The sequence below is a fragment of the Petromyzon marinus genome, chromosome 32 (genome assembly GCF_048934315.1).
Source record: "Petromyzon marinus isolate PM22_M1 ecotype Great Lakes invasive population chromosome 32, UKy_Petmar_22M1.pri1.0, whole genome shotgun sequence".
Classification (NCBI taxonomy): domain Eukaryota; kingdom Metazoa; phylum Chordata; class Hyperoartia; order Petromyzontiformes; family Petromyzontidae; genus Petromyzon; species Petromyzon marinus.
This window is the reverse complement of record NC_133698.1, coordinates 9508198-9526617: the sequence shown is the minus strand read 5'-3', so window position 1 is coordinate 9526617 and position 18420 is coordinate 9508198. Positions and strand designations below refer to the sequence as shown.

Sequence of the window (18420 nt, the reverse complement as noted above, 5' to 3'; positions counted from 1 at the left end):
TCGCGTCGAAAATCTCAAAAAGCTTTTGTAACCCCCCCCCCCCCCCCCTGTTCAACGGGGAGGATGCAGAGACGGGGTTTTTTGTGTGTGGAGTGACACCCTTGTTTTTGTCTTCCTCCACAGACGCCTGCTGCGGTCTATTTTGAACATTTTGCGGATTAATCAAAATGCATCGTGGATAAAAGCTTCCCTAAGCTCCTAAGCCACCGCTGGATGGAGGAGGCAACTTCCCAATTCACCAGTCAGCTCGCGTGCAGCTCGCTTGGGGCGGGCTGCTGTTGCATTGCGGGGCCGTGAGGGAATTGACGACCGCTCTGTGGAGGGAGGCCCTGATGCCAGCGGTGGCTGATCACGGCCGAGATGAGGAACAAAAAAGAAACACAACTCGCCAAATGAGGTTAGCCATGGTCAAGGTATCAAGCTCACGCAAAACTCCGGTCATCCTCGCAGCAGCGGCTTTTGGCTCACCATCGCGCGCTTTCAGATGCGCTTCTGTGGCCGTCTGGAACGCTCTTCCTTCCGGTATAAGGAAGCGACTGGAGCGATGTACGTTTAAATCTAGATTGACAAACTCATTCCCTTAGAACTGTTTTTTTGTGGTGCGTTTGTACGGTGCGAAAGAAGTTCAACATACATAAAAACTCGGGTCACCGGCTGCATAGAGCACCGCGCCAATCACTGCTCTCAATACTAGCTGTGCTTACAGCATGTTTAATCAGCGTTCCACTATATAGTGCTTACGTATTATCATCGTAGCCGGCAACAAACATATCAAATGTTGTTTCTATCAGCGTTGTGTCATGAGATGGAGAATCCATTTGAAATGTACGCAATGTAGTACATCTCCCCCCCCCCCACCATGCTCATCTTGAAAGAATGGCTCGCGCAAGAAGATATCACAGAGCTACTACTGGGATTCACTCAAGTGACCTCTGGCGCACACAGCTGAGGACACCACTTGCCCGCTCACCCTGTCTTCTTTATTAAGGCATTATTGCAGCTCTAAACTTGGGTTTTAACCTTGTTTTTTAACGGTGGTATTGCAACTATTATTTGAGGCAAGTCCCCGCTCTTTAAATCCATCTCTTTGAACATGTGTTCAGGCTCCCACGTGTCAATGACACGTGCCCTATTACTGCCAGAAAATCCACAGTAAAAGTGGACACCAAACATTATCGGGATAAAAATAACTGGGAATTCCCCAATCTCTACGAAATCTGCATATAAAAAAAACATTCACAGTAGTAAGAGTAATAATCGGTTCCAGTTAAAAAAAAACCCGGCGTTCCAAAACATCCCAATAAAAAACAAAACGGAATGTGCTAAACGGAGCCAAAGCTTTGTCAAACACGTGCAGTTCTATATTCATCATCACGTGTTTAGCCACAGGGAAACAAATGATATGTTTTTGCCTCTATAAAACACCTCCCAACACAAAGACAAACATCCCCCAACAGACTGTTGGGGCAAGTGCTGTTAGCGAGCACCTATGAAGGCCGGCACGGCACACGAACGGGCTGCGTGGCCAGCACCACGCCCGGCCGCCTTCGTCTCCCCAGTGGCGACGTTAACACACCTCACCAGGTACTCATTAATGGCTGAGTCGAACTTGGGGACGCCCAAGACTGGTTCAGATAATCGTCACTGGTGTTGGCTGGGAACTCGGGTCGCCAGGTTTGTAGCGCAGCGTGCCAACTGCTAAACTACCGCTCCCCATTACCGCTAAACCCCCCAACACACACACACACACAAATCACTGCATCCGATTGGACAAAAACATAAAATAACACTTGAAAAAAATAAACGTCAAAGTTTCCACGTTGTTAAGATAACACATTGCTGACATAGAAGTGATCTTTATCATCAAACCGCCTCTGAAACTTGTTTGGTTAACTGCAGACTGCCCTTATCAAACTAGCAAACCCAACCCACCCCAATTCCACCAGGCAGACATTGCCCGTCCGGTTGACTGAATATCTCCAGCCAGCGTCATCCTCTTCACTGAGAGTTCATGCCCGAGGCAGATTCTTTCCGTCGTCTTTCGTCACCTTCAGCGTCTTTCGCGGAAAAGTCCTGCCCAACTAACAACGTCCCACCAAACTGATCCATTTTCGTCATCCAATCCCTTCTCCCCTTACATTTTCAATGGCTACTGCTCCATGAGTCGCTATATCTGGAGGCTAAGTGGCATGCTTGTGGAAATATCCACATGGCCACGACACGGACAAAGATCCCCCGCGTAGCCTTCACATACTGTTGGGGATGTACTGTTAGCGAGCACCTATAAAGGCCGGCACGGCACACGAGGCGGTGGGTGGCTAACACCCCTCCTGGCCGCCTTTGTCTCCCCAGTGGCGATGTTTACACACCGCACTGGGTATTAATTTGAGGCTGAGTCAACCTAGGGGAGGCCCACAACCAGTGGCGTTGGCCACAAGCGGGAATTGAACTCGGGTGGCCGGGTTCGAAGCGCAGCGTAGCGTTAACCACTACACTACCGCTCCCAACATACCTACACATAGACATACATACATACACATTCTTCACACGAGTCAGTGCGCGTTGGTGAAGCAAGGGAGAATAGTTACAGGATTTCCCTCGCTATTCGTGAGGAATACGTTCCGGGGATTCTCGTGAAGAGCAAATTTCGCGGGAAATGATATTGGCCAACGAGAACCTACCTTATTTTAGTGCATGTGTAGTGACATAGAACGAGTCACTGGAGCGCGTAGCGCTGGGGACTGGTAGAGAATGGGAGTGGGAGTAGCAGCCCGTTCTACCAGTGGGACGCGTGGGCGAAGCCCGGAGCCTTCTGGGGGATCCAGAAGGGGGCGTGGCCGAGGGCGGAGCCTGACCACGCTTGGCAGGATAAAAGGCGAGCTCCGACTCACAGTCGTGACTGCTGCCATCAGGAGTGGGACTCGTCGTGCTGCTGCTGCTGCTGTCGTCGTGGTGGTCTTCGCCTCTTCGAAGCTGTGGGTCTGGAAGCATGTTGGCTGTCCTGACCCGGTATGGAGTTATCCCCGATGGCTGTAAAGACCGGAATTAAAGAGAGTGCCTCCTATTAGTGTCTCTGAATTAGTACACTACGCATGGATGTTGAAGTTCTTTCGTACCGTACATAGCCAACCGTGCTAAACGGAGGTGCGGGGAAAGGACAATATATTTAATTACCTTAAATTTACCTTAAATACAAAAATACGCTATTCATTACATTAACTTTATAACACAAACAAAGAAAACATGGTTGTAAGAAACAAAAAGTCAACAAAAACAAAAAATTAAGTATTCAATCGTGCAGAGTTCCAGATGCGATTCACGGATGGCCAAAATCGCTGTTAGCAAGTTCGCGAATAATGAGGGAATAGTGTACTGTATCTGATAATGCAGCGTTCTTCATTGCAAGGCCACGGGCCACTGGCGGCCCCCTGATGGCCTTTAGTGTGGCCCCTGACGTGCGGTCCCCCGACACAAAACACAAATGGTGACAACACCCCCCGTCATCACCATCATCGTCATCGTGCTGCTGTCAAACCCAACAATGGTTTCAAAATGTTTGGCGGCCCTCACTGCTGATGCGTGAAGGCCGCCACACATAAGACATCAGTGGTGTTTGGGGCACTGCCCTCTGCTGACAACGTGAACCAGCAGTGCGGCTACAGCATCCGCGAATGCAGGCTCAAGCCGACTTAGCTTCCGAAAGCTGGTGAGGTCAGGGCGGAATTGTGTGATTTTTATTCAAGAGGCAGTACGTACACAGCATTATACAAACTGAACAATACATACTTGAGTGGTAAAAGTGAAATGTGAATTGGCAGGTGTGGATTTTGTCAACGGGTGAATTGCTGCGCGAATTGCTGCTTGGCACGCACGTGACTTAACACGCACGTGACTTGACAAGCACGTGACTTGACACGCAGGCGACTTGACACGCAGGTGACTTGACACGCACGTGACTTGGCACGCACGTGACTTGACACGCAGGCGACTTGACACGCAGGTGACTTGGCACGCAGGTGACTTGGCACGCACGTGACTTGACACGCATGCGACTTGACACACAGGTGACTTGGCACACACGTGACTTGGCACACGCGCGCGCACGTGAAATGAGCCAACAGGCTGGCTAATTGACGCCTGATGAACAGGATGGGGCACACGATGCCTCGACGATTCTGATTGGGCGCATTGAGACGCCACAAACCGCGTTGCTGTCACCCTTGCGCCACAATTGTTTGCCAATTTGCCACAAAAACGCACGCACGCACGCGCGCGGGCTGACCTTCAAGAATGCAAGCCAAGTGAATAATATTACCCAGAAGCAGAAGGATGAGAGTGCATTGCTCCTCTTACAAAAAAAAGATAATATAAGACTTACATAATAGTGGCTTTTGGGTTAGATCGCGTATATTATTATTATATTGATAAACCCTCGATTATGGAAAATATTGGTCACGAAAAGTCTACTACGTGTTAAACTCACATGATAAGACTTGGTCTCTTTTAACGCGCATGCTTTCGCGACCAATATTATCCATAACAGAGGTTTTTGCTGGGTTAGATCGCGTGAACATAAATATATACTTTTATTTATAAAACATTTATAAACACACTTTCAAATAATATATAATATACACATGTATATTATGTGTATATTATATATACATATTTATATAAATATATTTACATCTAACTTTCAAATTTATAAATATATAACCCCAAAAAACAAACCAGGATATATATTTATAATAATATTAATATAGTTAGAAATATAACACAAAAACCTCTGTAGTATTATGACTATCAGCTCTTGAAACACAAAATATGTTAACCCCACCCCCACCGCACGCCCCCCTCCTCTTTACGATCGTAGCCCCGCCCCACGTACGACCACGCCCACTCCACCTCATTGGGGTGAACGCCGCGCAGGCCACGCCCTTCGATCCGGCCTCTCTCCGTCCAATGGGGGCGCGCGTGGGCGTCGACACACAGAGAGTGAAAGAGAAAACGCGCACACGCTGCGAGCGTAAAAGGGGGCGGAGCAAACTTTCGCGGGAGATGGGCGGAGCGCGGGAAAAGAGGGCGGAACAAAAAAAAACCGCGCGCTCGCTCGCTCTCGCGCACTCGCGCTCGCCTCACACTTTTGGTTGTGGTTCCGCAGTCGGTGGCAGCAAGCGCCCGTGCGTTCGTCTCCTCGCTGTCCCGTACATATATAGACACACACATACACACGAACGTACGTACGCACGCACGCGCGCCGCCGCCGCACGTTACCGTATATGTGCGAGTGTAAATGGCCATGGCGGGCGCTGCGGGACAGGGCGACGCGGCCGAGGTGATGTACAGCAAAGTGGTGCCGAAGAGCCGGCGGGCGACGCGGCAGACGATCAAGAATGCCTCTTCGCTCGACATTCTGCTGTCCATGGGGTTTCCCAGGGCCCGCGCGTGAGTGCTGGACCGTCGTAGCCGCCGCCGCCGCTGCTGCTGCTCCTTTTTGTGTTGTTGCTGCTGTTGTTGTTGTTGCTGCTGCTGCTGCTTTGATGGCTGTTATTTATTAATTTGTTTAACTGCTGTGTCTTTACGCTCTCGTCTCTCTGACACACTATTCGTGACCTCTCCCCCCTTCCGCACCTTCTCCAGTAGCACACTTCGTTAATACTCACTCATCTTTCTTGGTCCAGCACTATCTCTTTAAATGTTTGACTTTCCATCTGTTGTTGGTGCGGTGTGCAATCTACAATGTCCCCTATCGCCGCGTGCCATCACCTCCCCTCTTGTCTATCTGTCGCCCCCCATCTCTCTGGCATTACGTGCCAAAGTGGAATTTAAACGTGCGTGCAAATGCTGCTGCTGCTGCGGCCGTGCTTGCAGACTGTGTGTGAGCAAACCACCCGAAATAAGCATTACAGAAACCTATTTTAACCTTACGGTCGCGTATGGTGAACTTCTTTCGCACCGTACGCGAGACCAAAACCGTGCTAAATCATCGGCCGGTAGATTCCGTGCGAAATTGTTTCAATTTCTTTTTGGCCGCCGCTGTTTACAAATTGCATCTTCATCCCCGCGCTCGTTCCAAGTCACAACGCCGACGGCTATTTAAATACATTTGCATACTAGAATGGGATACCGGTTCATTCATTAAAAATGTTCCGTCTCCCATTGCGTTCATTCAAGCAGCTTTTATAGCGTGGCAATTGCCCTCTGTGCAAGTGCAGGGGCTTTATCCTTGTTTTTTAACAGCGCACACGCACTTCTTTAAATCGTAGATCACAGGCGAATAAGGCAAATGGCCTGTTAGAAGATGCCATCAGAAAGCCCATATAGGGACAGTTTTTTGTTGGAAAGCACGCACATAACCAAGATTTGCTTAATACACTTTTAAAAAAATGTAACAGCACTTTATACATACCATACATACGTTTTGTTGACTCGCGCAAACCTTGCTCGGTAATTGTATTTTGCCAAGCAAACATGCTTCTGCTTGGTCTGTGTGTGTGCGTGTGCCGGCATGCATTAAGTCAATGAGTATGTACGGTACATATTCGATATGTTGGAACTGTACTGCGTGTGTAATTGTGGGGGCCGTGGTGGCAGTGAGTGGAACACCGAGTCATTAGTGTGCTGTGCGACGTACCCGGTATAATATCAGAGTTTGATTTACCGGCCACGGCTAACATCCGTGTCAAAGTGATATGAGAGAAGAGATCCCTACCACGCTTAGCCTCTGCACCAACTGGCGACTAACTAGATTGTTGAAGTATGTCTGAATTGTCAAAAACGCACGTGACCGACATGGCATGGGGAAGGCCTTCATGGCATGGGGAATGCATGCCTTGGTGGATTGAGAATGGCTGCAGTAAAATTTGTTTAACGTAAATTCATCTCTCTCCTCCAGTCTTCCAGGGGCGGATGTCATTCCCATCAGCAAGCTTGAGCTTAATCCAGTTGGTGGTCTCTCAGTGGCACTTTAAATTAAGTTCCAAAGTGATATCAGTAATATCAGTCTGTATTTAATCTTCTTCCCGTAATGTTTCCCAATTCATGTGGCATGGGCCAATCTCCACGTCCACACTCTCAACAGTCCTTCACATTAATTATCCGCTTGTCTCTTTCCTCCTTGAATTTGTTTCCACTGGTGTAGGATTTTGGGCTTCGTTGGTACACTTTCTCTGGTCATTCCTGCCCTGGGCCACATCCACTTCACACAAGTCTTCATAATCTGGATCATCACCACGAAACCGCCTCTTTCTAGGTCTAACTCTTGATCTCTCTACCCTGGTGCCTCCATGTGCATCACTTGTCTTCTGATCGTTGTGTATTTAATGCACACAACAACAGCAACACCTGCCATTGTCCACTAAGTGGCGGTGACGTAATTACGTCGCCTGTGCCAGGCCAGGTGCACTTTGAGGCCATGTTATAGTGTCGGAAGCTCGCTGACAGGAGGTCACGGGACAGACTTCGGTGCCATGAGTTGACTGACTGAGATGACTGGCAGATGCACCAGCTGTGCCCCCACTGTGCCAACTTTTTTCATTTTAGCTGCCCGGCGCGCTGTTCCTTGTGAGCGTCGCTTCTCTGCCCTCCGTTGTTGCTGGAGGGCGACTGCCTCCAACTGACCAGTAGCGTCCTTCACGAGCCTCCTCCATTTAGGCCGATCTTGACACCACTGGTACCAGTCTTCGGCAATTCCACTCACCTCCCCATCCTCCCGTAGTGTGTCAGTCCATTTCTTCTCTAGACCGTGTCGTGCCCGTTTAGCCCCCTCTATCCGACCAAACAGAAACTGCTTGGGCATGCAATGGCTGGGCATGTGGGCTACATGACCCAGCCAATGCACACACCCAAACCAATATACCACCATCGTGGAAAAAATGCCACATAAATGTGCAAAGACATCTCTTTACATTTCATAACAATATTTCCTTTCTGTCTATTATCTGCTGAAATCGTTGATGAAAATTCCATTAAAAAACATGCAATTTGTCGAATTTTGGCAATCCCCACTGCTGGATGAAGGCTTCCTCATACTGTGTTGGTTGTGATGCTTATTTGACCGTACTTTACTATGCTCGTTGGTGCTGGGTGATGAAGGGTGGAGGGGGGGATGAGGAGTCCCAGGATCGGTTTAGACAGATATCACTTGCCACCGATGTTACGAAATTGTAAGTCTCCGACGACGTATTTTAATGCAGAGTGAAATTCCACTCAGCCACCTCTCTGCTGTCGGACAAAATTGGTGTTAACGTTGAGGCAATTACATAATGGCCTGCTCGGTAAATTAAGCAGGGACATCTCAGTGGCACTGCACGCGAGTGTGCGTGTGTGTACACGCGCGCAGGGATTTTTCCTGTGCAGGTTTTGCAAATGTTTGCTCAAAGTCCTCCTAAACGTCCGCTTTTGGCAACAGGCGAAAGTGGTGTTGACAGGCAGGATTATAGTGCCGGGTGGTCTGCGCTTCTTCCAGATCTCAGAAGCTCTGCATGGTGGGGGATGGTTCGTACTTGGATGGGAGACTTGCTTGGGAATACCAGGTGTTGTAGGCTTGCTTGAGGTTACCAAGTGGCTGGCAGTACAGTGAATAGGTTTGTTAACTCATCCTTGTGAACTTTGTTGTCTCCTCACGTGTCGGTGTTTTCCAGCTACTTAAGTTTCCTCCCAAATGATTGCAATTGGCCAAAACATCCCCAATGCGGGACTTTCTTGAAATGGAGTCGTGATACTTCAGTGAGGCTTCCTTGGGTAAATGGAAGGCACGGTTACAGGAACCGCCTTTTAGGAATGGGGAAGAAAAAAAACCTGACCAAACGTTAAACGTTTAATGGTTGCGATCGCGACGCGAGTATCACAGCCGTAACTGAATGTTCGTATGAAACGGTAAGCCCATGTTTCCCAGGATTTTTCACCCTCGCCGAAATTTCATCAAAGGACCCTCTTGAATGAGGGTGGGAAGGCTGTAATCCGAATTTGGTTTATTTACTGGCTCGTAATAAATGAAGGACCCGTCTGATTGATTTATTGTGTCCGCACGTTTAACAGGCCCCACAATTCGCGACTTGACAAGCGTGGGCGACATTCGCATTAACAGAAATATAGCCTGCTGCCGGATAAATTACGGTAATTTACATCACAGCGATATCCGCCGGGGCCCTCGTGCGTGGATTTTTTTTTTCAGGCAATGCGTAGCCCGCGATGACATGCCTTCTTGTTGGTTTCAACAGGCAGAGAGAGAGTCTCTTGGAGTCGAAGGCCGCGATGCAGGCCAGTTGCACGGGTATACTGTACACGGGTGGTCCAGATGTCATGTGACCGCCATTTAAGTCTTTAAAACTATGTATTTTTTAAGTAAGCTTTATTTTAAACGGAGATTAATATTTAAAAATAGAACAAAAGGTTATGGGTTAATCAATTGGCGGGCGGGGAGGATGGGGTCACAAGTCATCGGCCTGTACAATCGGAGCGATGTTCACGATGATGCATTCGTAAATACTGCCTTAGCAGGAACAAACACTTTAGCTCCCAATGCCATATATAGCAGCCGAACTTCGTGAGCATGGAGATCCTTGTTTTATGCGGCCCTGGGTAGGATACATGCGAACATTGCCCATGCTCACATCCCTTTGAAAATCAAACTGTTAGGGGTTTTTTTTGTAGGTGAGGATTACTTCCCCGTTTATTGAAAGGTTGCAGATCCCGATTAACATCTGGGGGGGGGGTGCTACCCTTTACCAAGCTTAGTGACGGGGGGGGGGGACAAATGTAGGAAAATGGCACGCGAAGAAAAACCTAAATTAACAGCCATACTGTAACAATAAACCGTTGCTTAAATCTGTTATTCCTACATTTAGTTGAAAGATAAAAATCAAACATGAAAAACACAAACGCGTTATTTCGACGCTACCGTGGGCCTTTCGTGTCTCGAGGGTTGACTTATCTGGTGAATATACAGCTCGCGTGTGCTCGTTTTAATTGTGGATCGTGTGTTGTACTCGCTCCTCTGATATCGCATCTTTCCAGGGGTTTGGGTCTGATGATTTTCGTGGTGTACAATGCTCCTTCACACTACACACTTTAATTCGTCTTGGGATGCTGTGAAGGATTGTGGTTGGGTGTTATCGTGCACACAAGATAAAAAGGGGAAAAGTCATCCCCGACACACACCCATTGCATGGTGTGTGTTGATTAACAACTTTTCACGTGTGGCTCATGCACGATTTAATGTTTTTTTTAAATTTTCTCTTGCGCATGGAGCAGAGCTTGCCGTGGGTGCATAATTAATTTGTGGAAATCTCCCTTTCTACTTAAGTTTATTCTGGCGTAACACAAGGCAGTACAGCAAGTGGACCTATCCCTCCATCTGTTTCCATCTGTACGGGGATAGAGTGTTTCCTCCTCGCACAGTCCCTGGGCTTTCTCCCGAGTGCTCTGGTTTCCTCCTACTTGTATGAATTCTCATCGATTGGCCAAAATAATATTATAATTAAAAAAACAGGACCCTACCGAAAAAGTAGTGGCTTTCCTAGATACTTAAGTAAAAAAACTAAAGTCGTGGGCGCACCGATTTTAACGTCACCTCTAAGTCATCCGAGCGGTTTGCCCTTGGCAAAATTGCACACGCTTGCAAAGGCTTACACCTACCTCGCACAACCAAATTAACGTGTGTCAGGGCATTCAATTTTTTTTGCATCCATTCATCTTTCACACTCGGAAGATAATGCAACGGATTGACAGATGGAAATGTGTTTGCCGATTGAGCGTCTAGGAATGATTTTTGGGGGTGGGCAGGGGCGGGGGGGAATATGGGAGGAAGGAAATGGGATAACAACAAAAATACTTGAGTTTGTAACGGTGGCTGGATTGGTTTGCTTTGACATTTCCAAATGTATCACTCGACTGGCCAAGCATTTGGGGAACGCGGGGATGGGACGGGGCTGTTTTGGTAAAAGCTTTTGATTGCGCGAGCGCCGGAGCAGAGCGGTGTTGCCTTGTTTCTCCGAGAGGCCATCGCTCATTGTCCGGCGCGTTGCACGTTTCTGCGAGGGGGGGGGGGCGTGTTAGGAAATGTACAGACAAATCGCGCATTTGTGAGAAAAAAAAACGCACGAGTATTTTACGTACGCGTGCATCGAATATGAGGCGCGGAGTGCCGTCGTGGTGGTTAATTCGCATGCACGGCAATCCCCTGGCAAGCCGGGTTTGATTTCTGGCAATGCACAACACCACAGTGGCGATTCGGAATGCGAGCCCAGCTTCGGGTCTCCCTAAGGTCAACTCAGACTAAATGCAAGAAATCGGGCAAAGTGTGACGATAGCGGTAACTAATGAGACAAAGGCGGTCGGGTGGGCTCCTTCCCCTTGCAATCTTCGTGGTCTAAGTAGGTGCTCGCTAGCGCAGCACTTGCCAGAGCAGTCTCAGAGGTGAAATGAGCGGTGCTTTCAATGTGTATACAGTGACGTTGATAGGTTTGTACCATCCATAATAGAGGTTTTTGGGTGAGATCGCGAAAGCCTACGTGTTAAACTGAGGTTCATATCGGTGTCAAGTGTAAATATTACAATAATTATTTTGACAAATGCCATGTCTGAATATAAATTCTGCGATATATATGCATTTGTGTGGTGTACACTTGTTACGCGTGTTATTTCCTTGTATCTGTGTTCACTTTTATATATTCCAGGTCTCCCTTAAAACACAGGCTTGTCTCAACGTGCTCTCACCTGGTCACCAATGATGATTGCACGCTTGTGGCTGTAAGCAATTTCGCTCGGATCTGTGTGGGAACCCCATGCGCTTGCTGCCATTCGTATCTCTCGAAGCTAAGCAGGGTGTCGCCTGAATTGCGCTCGATTGCGTGACTACCCACGCACAACCGGTTGCTGTAGGTTGCTGCGGAACCGCGTGGTGGGCAGCACGAGAGGCATTTGCAGCGAAATCCATTGTTGTGCTGTGCTCTATGCTCCCACATCTTACCGTGCCCCCCTTCACCAGCCACCATTGACCAGCACGGTTAAGCATGGTCAAACAACTGCCACGACCCACATGGTCTGAGGAGAAGTGGTCGTGAGTTGATAAATAACTGTAAATTATAATAATCTTGTTATGATACGCAGTGGTAGACACCGGTTGATGGGGTTTGTGCCTGCAGTACTTAACGCCTATTGTGGAGGGGGACATTCAGACTGGTGATGACCGCAATATCTCCTTGCTGTAGGTCCAAACCTTTCACTTGTTGACGGGCTGGTGTGTCCCAACTTGTTGTGTAACCTATTGAGGATAGGGTGGTGCGTGTGACAAAGATGCCCCATAGAGCCCTTAATAAACTTTTTGGGCAAGTGCTGTTAGCAAGCACCTGTCAAGATCGGCATGGCACACGGGGGGGGGGGGCGGGGGGGGGGGGGGGGGTGGCCAGCACCATGCCCGGCCGGCGTCTCCCCAAGTAATGATGTTTACACACCGCACCCAGGTACTCATTTGAAGCGGAGTTGACTTAGGGGATGCCCAGGACCGGTTCAGATAATCGTCACTGGTGTTGGCCGTCAGCTGGAATTGAACTCGGGTCGCGGGGTTCGTAGGGGCAGCGTGTTAACCGCTACACTACCGCACGCACATGCACAAACACATGCGTGTGGGAAAGCAGCGGGGGCGGCAACGATGCAGGGAGCGTGACATTTTTTTAAGAAGAGTGGCTGTTACGGAAGGGTGGCCGTGGCGTTTGGGTCAACGCTCACTAGCTGCGCGTGGTTAAGCGTGGTGGGGGAGTGGGTGGGGGGGGGGAGTAGGTGGGGGGGGGCCATCGTCGCCGTTTTGCTTGCCGCAGCATTTGAAGCCGCGCGGCGTTAAAATGCCGCTCGAACCGAATGGTTGGAGAAGTAGCTACCAGGAGGCAGTCGCCTATTTTTTTTGGGGGGGGGGGGGTATTATTCGCTTTAAGACCGCAGTGTTGGCGATGAACGTGTTTTGACATTTTTTTTGTCATGTGTGCGTTGTGTATCAATCTAGCAGCAGGAATAATTTGTTTACTTATGGAAAGCGGCGATGGTGGTTTTAGTGCTCGCCGATGTGTTTTCGGGGTGTCATACATTACGTACGAGGTTTGGCTCCACGTGCCGGCGGGGGATGTCTTCAGGAACTGAATTTCAGGAACTGCAGGAATTCGCTTCCTGCAGCAATTCACTTCCTGCAATTCAGGAACTTTAGGAATTTAGTTTGATGCATCGTGCCGAAACGACACGTGGCAAAAGCCGAAAATGCATCCGATTGCCGCACAGCGCAGCCGCGGAAAACTGGGATGATCATTCCCATCAAAAGCCGTGTATGCTGCTTGAGCATACAGATGGTGGCTGCAACAACAAAAAACAAAAGAATACCAAAAATTTCCCGTTTTTTGCCTGGGAAAGCCTCACCAATTACTCTTTCAGGAGGGGGTCCTACTTACATTGGAACGTATGTTTGCCTGATTCCACTGATGAATGATTTGGCCTCATGTGTAAGGAAACGGGAGAATGCAGGGAAAACCCATCACGTATGACACTCAAAGCTTCGCGCAGAGGTAGATTCAGCCATCAATTTCCTGTACTGCCACATCACTCTGGGGCTGTGCAGTGGCTGCCCATATACTGGCCACTTTACAGACCAACCTCCAACACCTATAGTATTTCCCGGGCAGTCTCTATTCCAAGCACTAACCAGGACTCAACTGTGCTTGGCTTCCGGTATCTGATAAGACTGGCTGCATTCACGCTGATTTGGTTTGTATGGAAATTGAAATTGTAAAACCCCACGATTTTTTTGTTGACGCGTATGCAAATTGTGCGAAAATCCACAAGGGGTGTTTTTTAAAATGTATTTTCCATTTGCGAGATTCCTGAGTGTGCTGTTAATGCTGTGGTGGTGTTGATAAGGGGGGGGGGGAGTCACTTGGTCTCCCCAAACCACGGGTTTGGGGTAGCCAAAGTGTGTTCCCTCCTGGGTTACGTCGGCGTTACCAGTGGCTCGATTCAACATTTCCCCACAGAAAACCCGATGTGGAAAATATTGATGAAACTGTGACGGTACAATCCGGCGCATAACCGCCGCTATCATATCTGTTATCTGTACATTTGTTTCCTTCCCCCTGTGACAAACTTAATTTTGTCACGTGGAAAATTTCGGCTTGAGAGGGGTACTATGTACACACGTGTATGGCTGGTGATCCGTTTAAAGATACTCCGCTAAAATAATATAAATAAAATAATAAAGAAAACCGATTTTTTTTTTTTTTATCCTCATAATATTTCCCACCAATCTCAATACTGTACACGCAATTAATAGTATTTATAACAACTTTGTTGGTTCAGTCAGCATAGATGCTAGACATAATACATTGGTTCGCAAGGCCTCATGCGTACAAGGTTTAGAGTATTTAGGTGCTGTGAATTTGCACGTGATAAGCCGCTTCGTTCAGCTATAACTTGTGGTCAGTTCACTTGTGAAACAGAGCTATATAGCTCAGTGGGCCTTACCTGGTAAAATAAAATAGTTTAGTTTATAGCTTATTATAATGCTATGACTATGCCGGGTGGTGGAGGGTCTTACGACACACATTTATCCAGACAATTTCATGGCCCCAACCCAAACAATTCAATAGTCAATCACAAAACCGTATGAGCCGTGATAATCTACGTGTTTTAATGTCCGTTGTTGACTTTAGCGATTTATTCAATTACCCAGGTCGTGCTTGCAAATAAGACTCACCCCGGACTCTGCGTGAGGAATGGACAGCGCTCGGTTGTGCGACGGGCAGCTTGCAAGCTGTTGTGCGGCTTGGCGCATCGCGATGTGTATGCTCACTGACGCCCGCTTACAAATGTAAGCGATCCCATGGCGCTTTGCAAGTACAGACCTGCTGTGTGTGTGAGAGTGTGCGTGCCGGTGGGGAGCGGTGGTGTAGCGATTAGCGCGCTGCGCTGCGAACCCGGATATGACCCGAGTTCGATTCATGCTCACGGCCACCAACACCAGTGGCAATTATCTGAACCCATCCTGGGCCTCCGCTAGGTCGACTCAGCCTCAAATGAGCACCTGATGCGGTGTGTGAACATCGCCGCTGGGGAGACAAAGGCGGCCGTGCGTGGGGCTGGCCACCTACCCGTCATGCGCCGTTGGGCCTTCATAGGTGCTCGCGAACAGCACTCGCCCCAACAGTCTGTTTAAGTCTTTGTGCCAGTGTAATGTCAGAATTAGCCAGTGCCCCCTATTGGTAAATATTCCAACATTTAGCAATAGGGGTGGGGGGTGGGGAGGTGGTGGGGAGGGGAGTGGGGGGATTTAGGAAACCTGTCCAATGATTCAAATGCTGCTCCGGGAGATTGAATTGAACTCGCGACCACCCCTGGATTCCAAGCACCGATGAATTGGCACTCAATTTATTTTAGCGGTTTTTTTTTTTTGCGTGAAAGGCATTAAAAGATAAGCGTTCATGTCCATTCTTAAGATGGTGACCCTGGGTGGCTGGGGTTCAGAGCAACCGAGCCAACGGCGAATGAGGTGCCGGGTTCACATTGAGATTTAACTTTTTTCCCGAGATGACAGCAGACTCTCAAGCGTGCCGCGGTGGTGGCCTCTGTTTTGGTTTGTCAACGGGACGGCGCACGCACGCGACATGCAAAACAAAATCCCCTGAATTGGGCCAAAATCAAGTTCTTTATGTTAAAGTAAAATATCGGGTTTGACTGACATGCTCGGAACATTTACTTTGTAGCAGCGTCATCATCATCATCACCAACAGCAGGAGCAGCCATGATATATCCACTGCTGGATGAAGGCCTCCACAAGCCGTCGCTATTTCTCTTCAGTCTTAAGCGATGAAACGATCCGTCTTGTTCAGATGCACGCAAGCTGATAAAATGTTTCTCCGTCTCCATTTGAAAGGATTTTTCATCAACGCTTCTACGAGGTCCTCTTCCGTGGGCCATCCTTTGACATACTGCGTGTGCCTGCCCTCTGGGAGTTGTGAGTGGATATTTTTTGCATCACGATGTGATGGCTCAATTAGAGTAAAATTGGTGGAAAGGCAAAAGAAAATGTCGTGGAAAGTTTGGCGCCCAGTTTCCATCCATGACGAATGTCTCATTAATGTTCCATGGTGACTTGTCTACTCTCTGCCCTGTAAATGTCAAAGTTGACCCATATCGTTGATGCTGTGGCTGCAATGCTCCATTCGCTGCACTTTAACCGAAAATATTTATTAGCCGTAATGATACGGATTTAGTAATAATGTCTTTGTTTACCGGTCCATTGCTTGCCGTATGGGCAGCACTGGGGTAATGTGCCCCATCCATTTGCCTCAATTATTTTTTTATCGGCTGTTTAAAGCGTGTTATTTTAAATAATGAACAGAGTAATTAAGCTGTCTTAAGAACAAACAGAGACCTTATTTTGGAATCGGTTGAAAGGACATAGAGCAGAAGTCTCCAAATAATATAGACTCAGAAATTAAATGATACAGAATCAATAACAAACTAAATTAACAGTAACCATTAAGCAACATGCTTATGAATGTTAACAAAGCATTTCACAAATGCCTGTCCCATAATGCATCTCGGCCCATCCCTGTAACCTGCCAGTATTTCCCCACTTCATTTAGATACTGGTCGGTCTATGCCATTTAGATTGGCCAACCAGTAAAACATCTGTCCACTGAGAATCGCAGTTGTGTGTGTGTGTGATACCCTGATACGATTCAAACACCTAAGTCTAACACCATTGCCATAGGCGGAGAGATGGATCATAAAGCCGTTGTAGAGTATTGCAGTTAAAATGCGAAACTTCACTGCTAGATGAAGGCCTCCCTAAGCCACCGCCGCCAGCTCTTGGGGTCCGACGATGTAACATTCCACTTAGCACCTGCGACACGAGATGATTTGATGGCTCTGTCTCCTCGGCGGTGGCCGTGTTTTTGCGGAGCGATGTTCACAATCGAAAATGCAGAATAAAATAAGAGTAAAATTACATTAAAATTATGCAACGGCTCAAGGTTTAGTTACATAAAAAAGCATTAAAAGTGCATTCATTGCATTTTGTCTGAATTTTAAAACCATCCAGTAGCCAATCAGAAACTGGCTAAAACAGGACGTTAAGCAGGTGGAATATTGTTCCGTAAAAATACTGTCCTGTATTTGGTATTTTGTTCCAGGAACTTGGAAGAAGAATTCACCTTGAATTGAAAGCTTCTAGATTGGTGGTCTGAAGTTGGGTAATTCCACAAATGAGACAAGTTTGGTCGCAATTTCGTTATATCATCCTAACAATACGGTGTATATTGGGTGCCATTTTTTACAGAATTATCCGTTGGTTTTACATTTTTTTAAAAGTTTATGCGTTTGGCACACGCCCCACCACCATCTCAGCGTGCACGTCCAACACACCACGGTATTTCGCGAGCAAATCTCCATTACCACAGACGGGCGGACAAATTATTTCCGCCAGAATCGCAGCACCAAATGGTTGGAATAACTTCCCCTGCATCTTTTAAATCGTCTGAAATGCACGTCCGGAATCACTTTGACACGAGCCAACGGGAGGAGCGCCTGCGCTCTCTCTCTCGGTGTTGAACGAAACGATCTGCAGGGCCCTCTTTACAACGTCCTGCTCTTTAGTCCACGAGAGGGTTGAAACGTGGCGGTTTCGATGGGGGGGGGGGGGTTTGGGGGACGGGCGGTGTTTAAAGTGCACTTGAGAACGCCAGTGTTGTTGTGTCGTGCGTGGGCGATGCGCTTTTATTTCTACGGGAACTCTTTTTTTTTGGCCGGCATGTTTTGCCACAAGTACTGCGTGTGGTTAATGCAGACTTAGATTCCATGCAAAAGGTATCTATTTGGTGTTTGAACATTTTAACACATCCTGTTTTATTGGAAGAATGGGGTAAAGCCTATTCTTATTTTTCATACTTTGATACTGGCAAAAAAGGTCCCATAAATATACATGCATTGTCTTTGTACTGTTCGCCTTTTAGCATTCTCTAGTCTAACACTTTTGAGATAAGGCCATAAAGACTGCTCTCTGGTGTAGGCCAATCAGTTTCAAATACGATGCATGCATTATTAGAACATGTTTGTTTGCATGTTTTACCACAAGTACTGTGTTTGGTTAATGCAGACTTAGATTCTTGCAAAAGGTTTCTATTTGGTGTTTCAATGTCTTCACACAACTCATGTTTTATTTCCAGAAAGGGCAAAACCTATTCTTATCTTTCTTCCTGATTTGCTTGTAAAACGACATGTGCGTGCGTTGGATTTAAAGAGTAGTTTTGTTTGCGCCAGTCAATTTGCCCGCGGATTTCTTCACAGTGGCTTCATTTGTTAGGTGAATTCATGCCCGTCAGCCTCAGATCAAGCGCATTTAAAGTTTCGCCGTTTTTGTTGTTGTTGTAAACTATCGTT

General features: G+C 47.6%; 1 protein-coding gene across 2 annotated transcripts in view; it reads left to right on the top strand.

Moving 5' to 3' along the window:
* The first annotated feature begins 5068 nt into the window (after positions 1-5068).
* The window catches only part of UBASH3B (ubiquitin associated and SH3 domain containing B), a 107383-nt gene continuing 94031 nt past the window's right edge, over positions 5069-18420 (top strand). Inside the window, exon 1 of one of the 2 annotated variants that reach the window (XM_032964554.2) lies at positions 5069-5445. In XM_032964554.2, coding sequence (XP_032820445.2) covers positions 5294-5445 — 152 coding nt within the window. In that variant the 5' untranslated portion in view covers positions 5069-5293. The remainder of the gene's footprint in view (positions 5446-18420) is intronic. The other variant, XM_032964555.2, reaches the window with a different exon arrangement.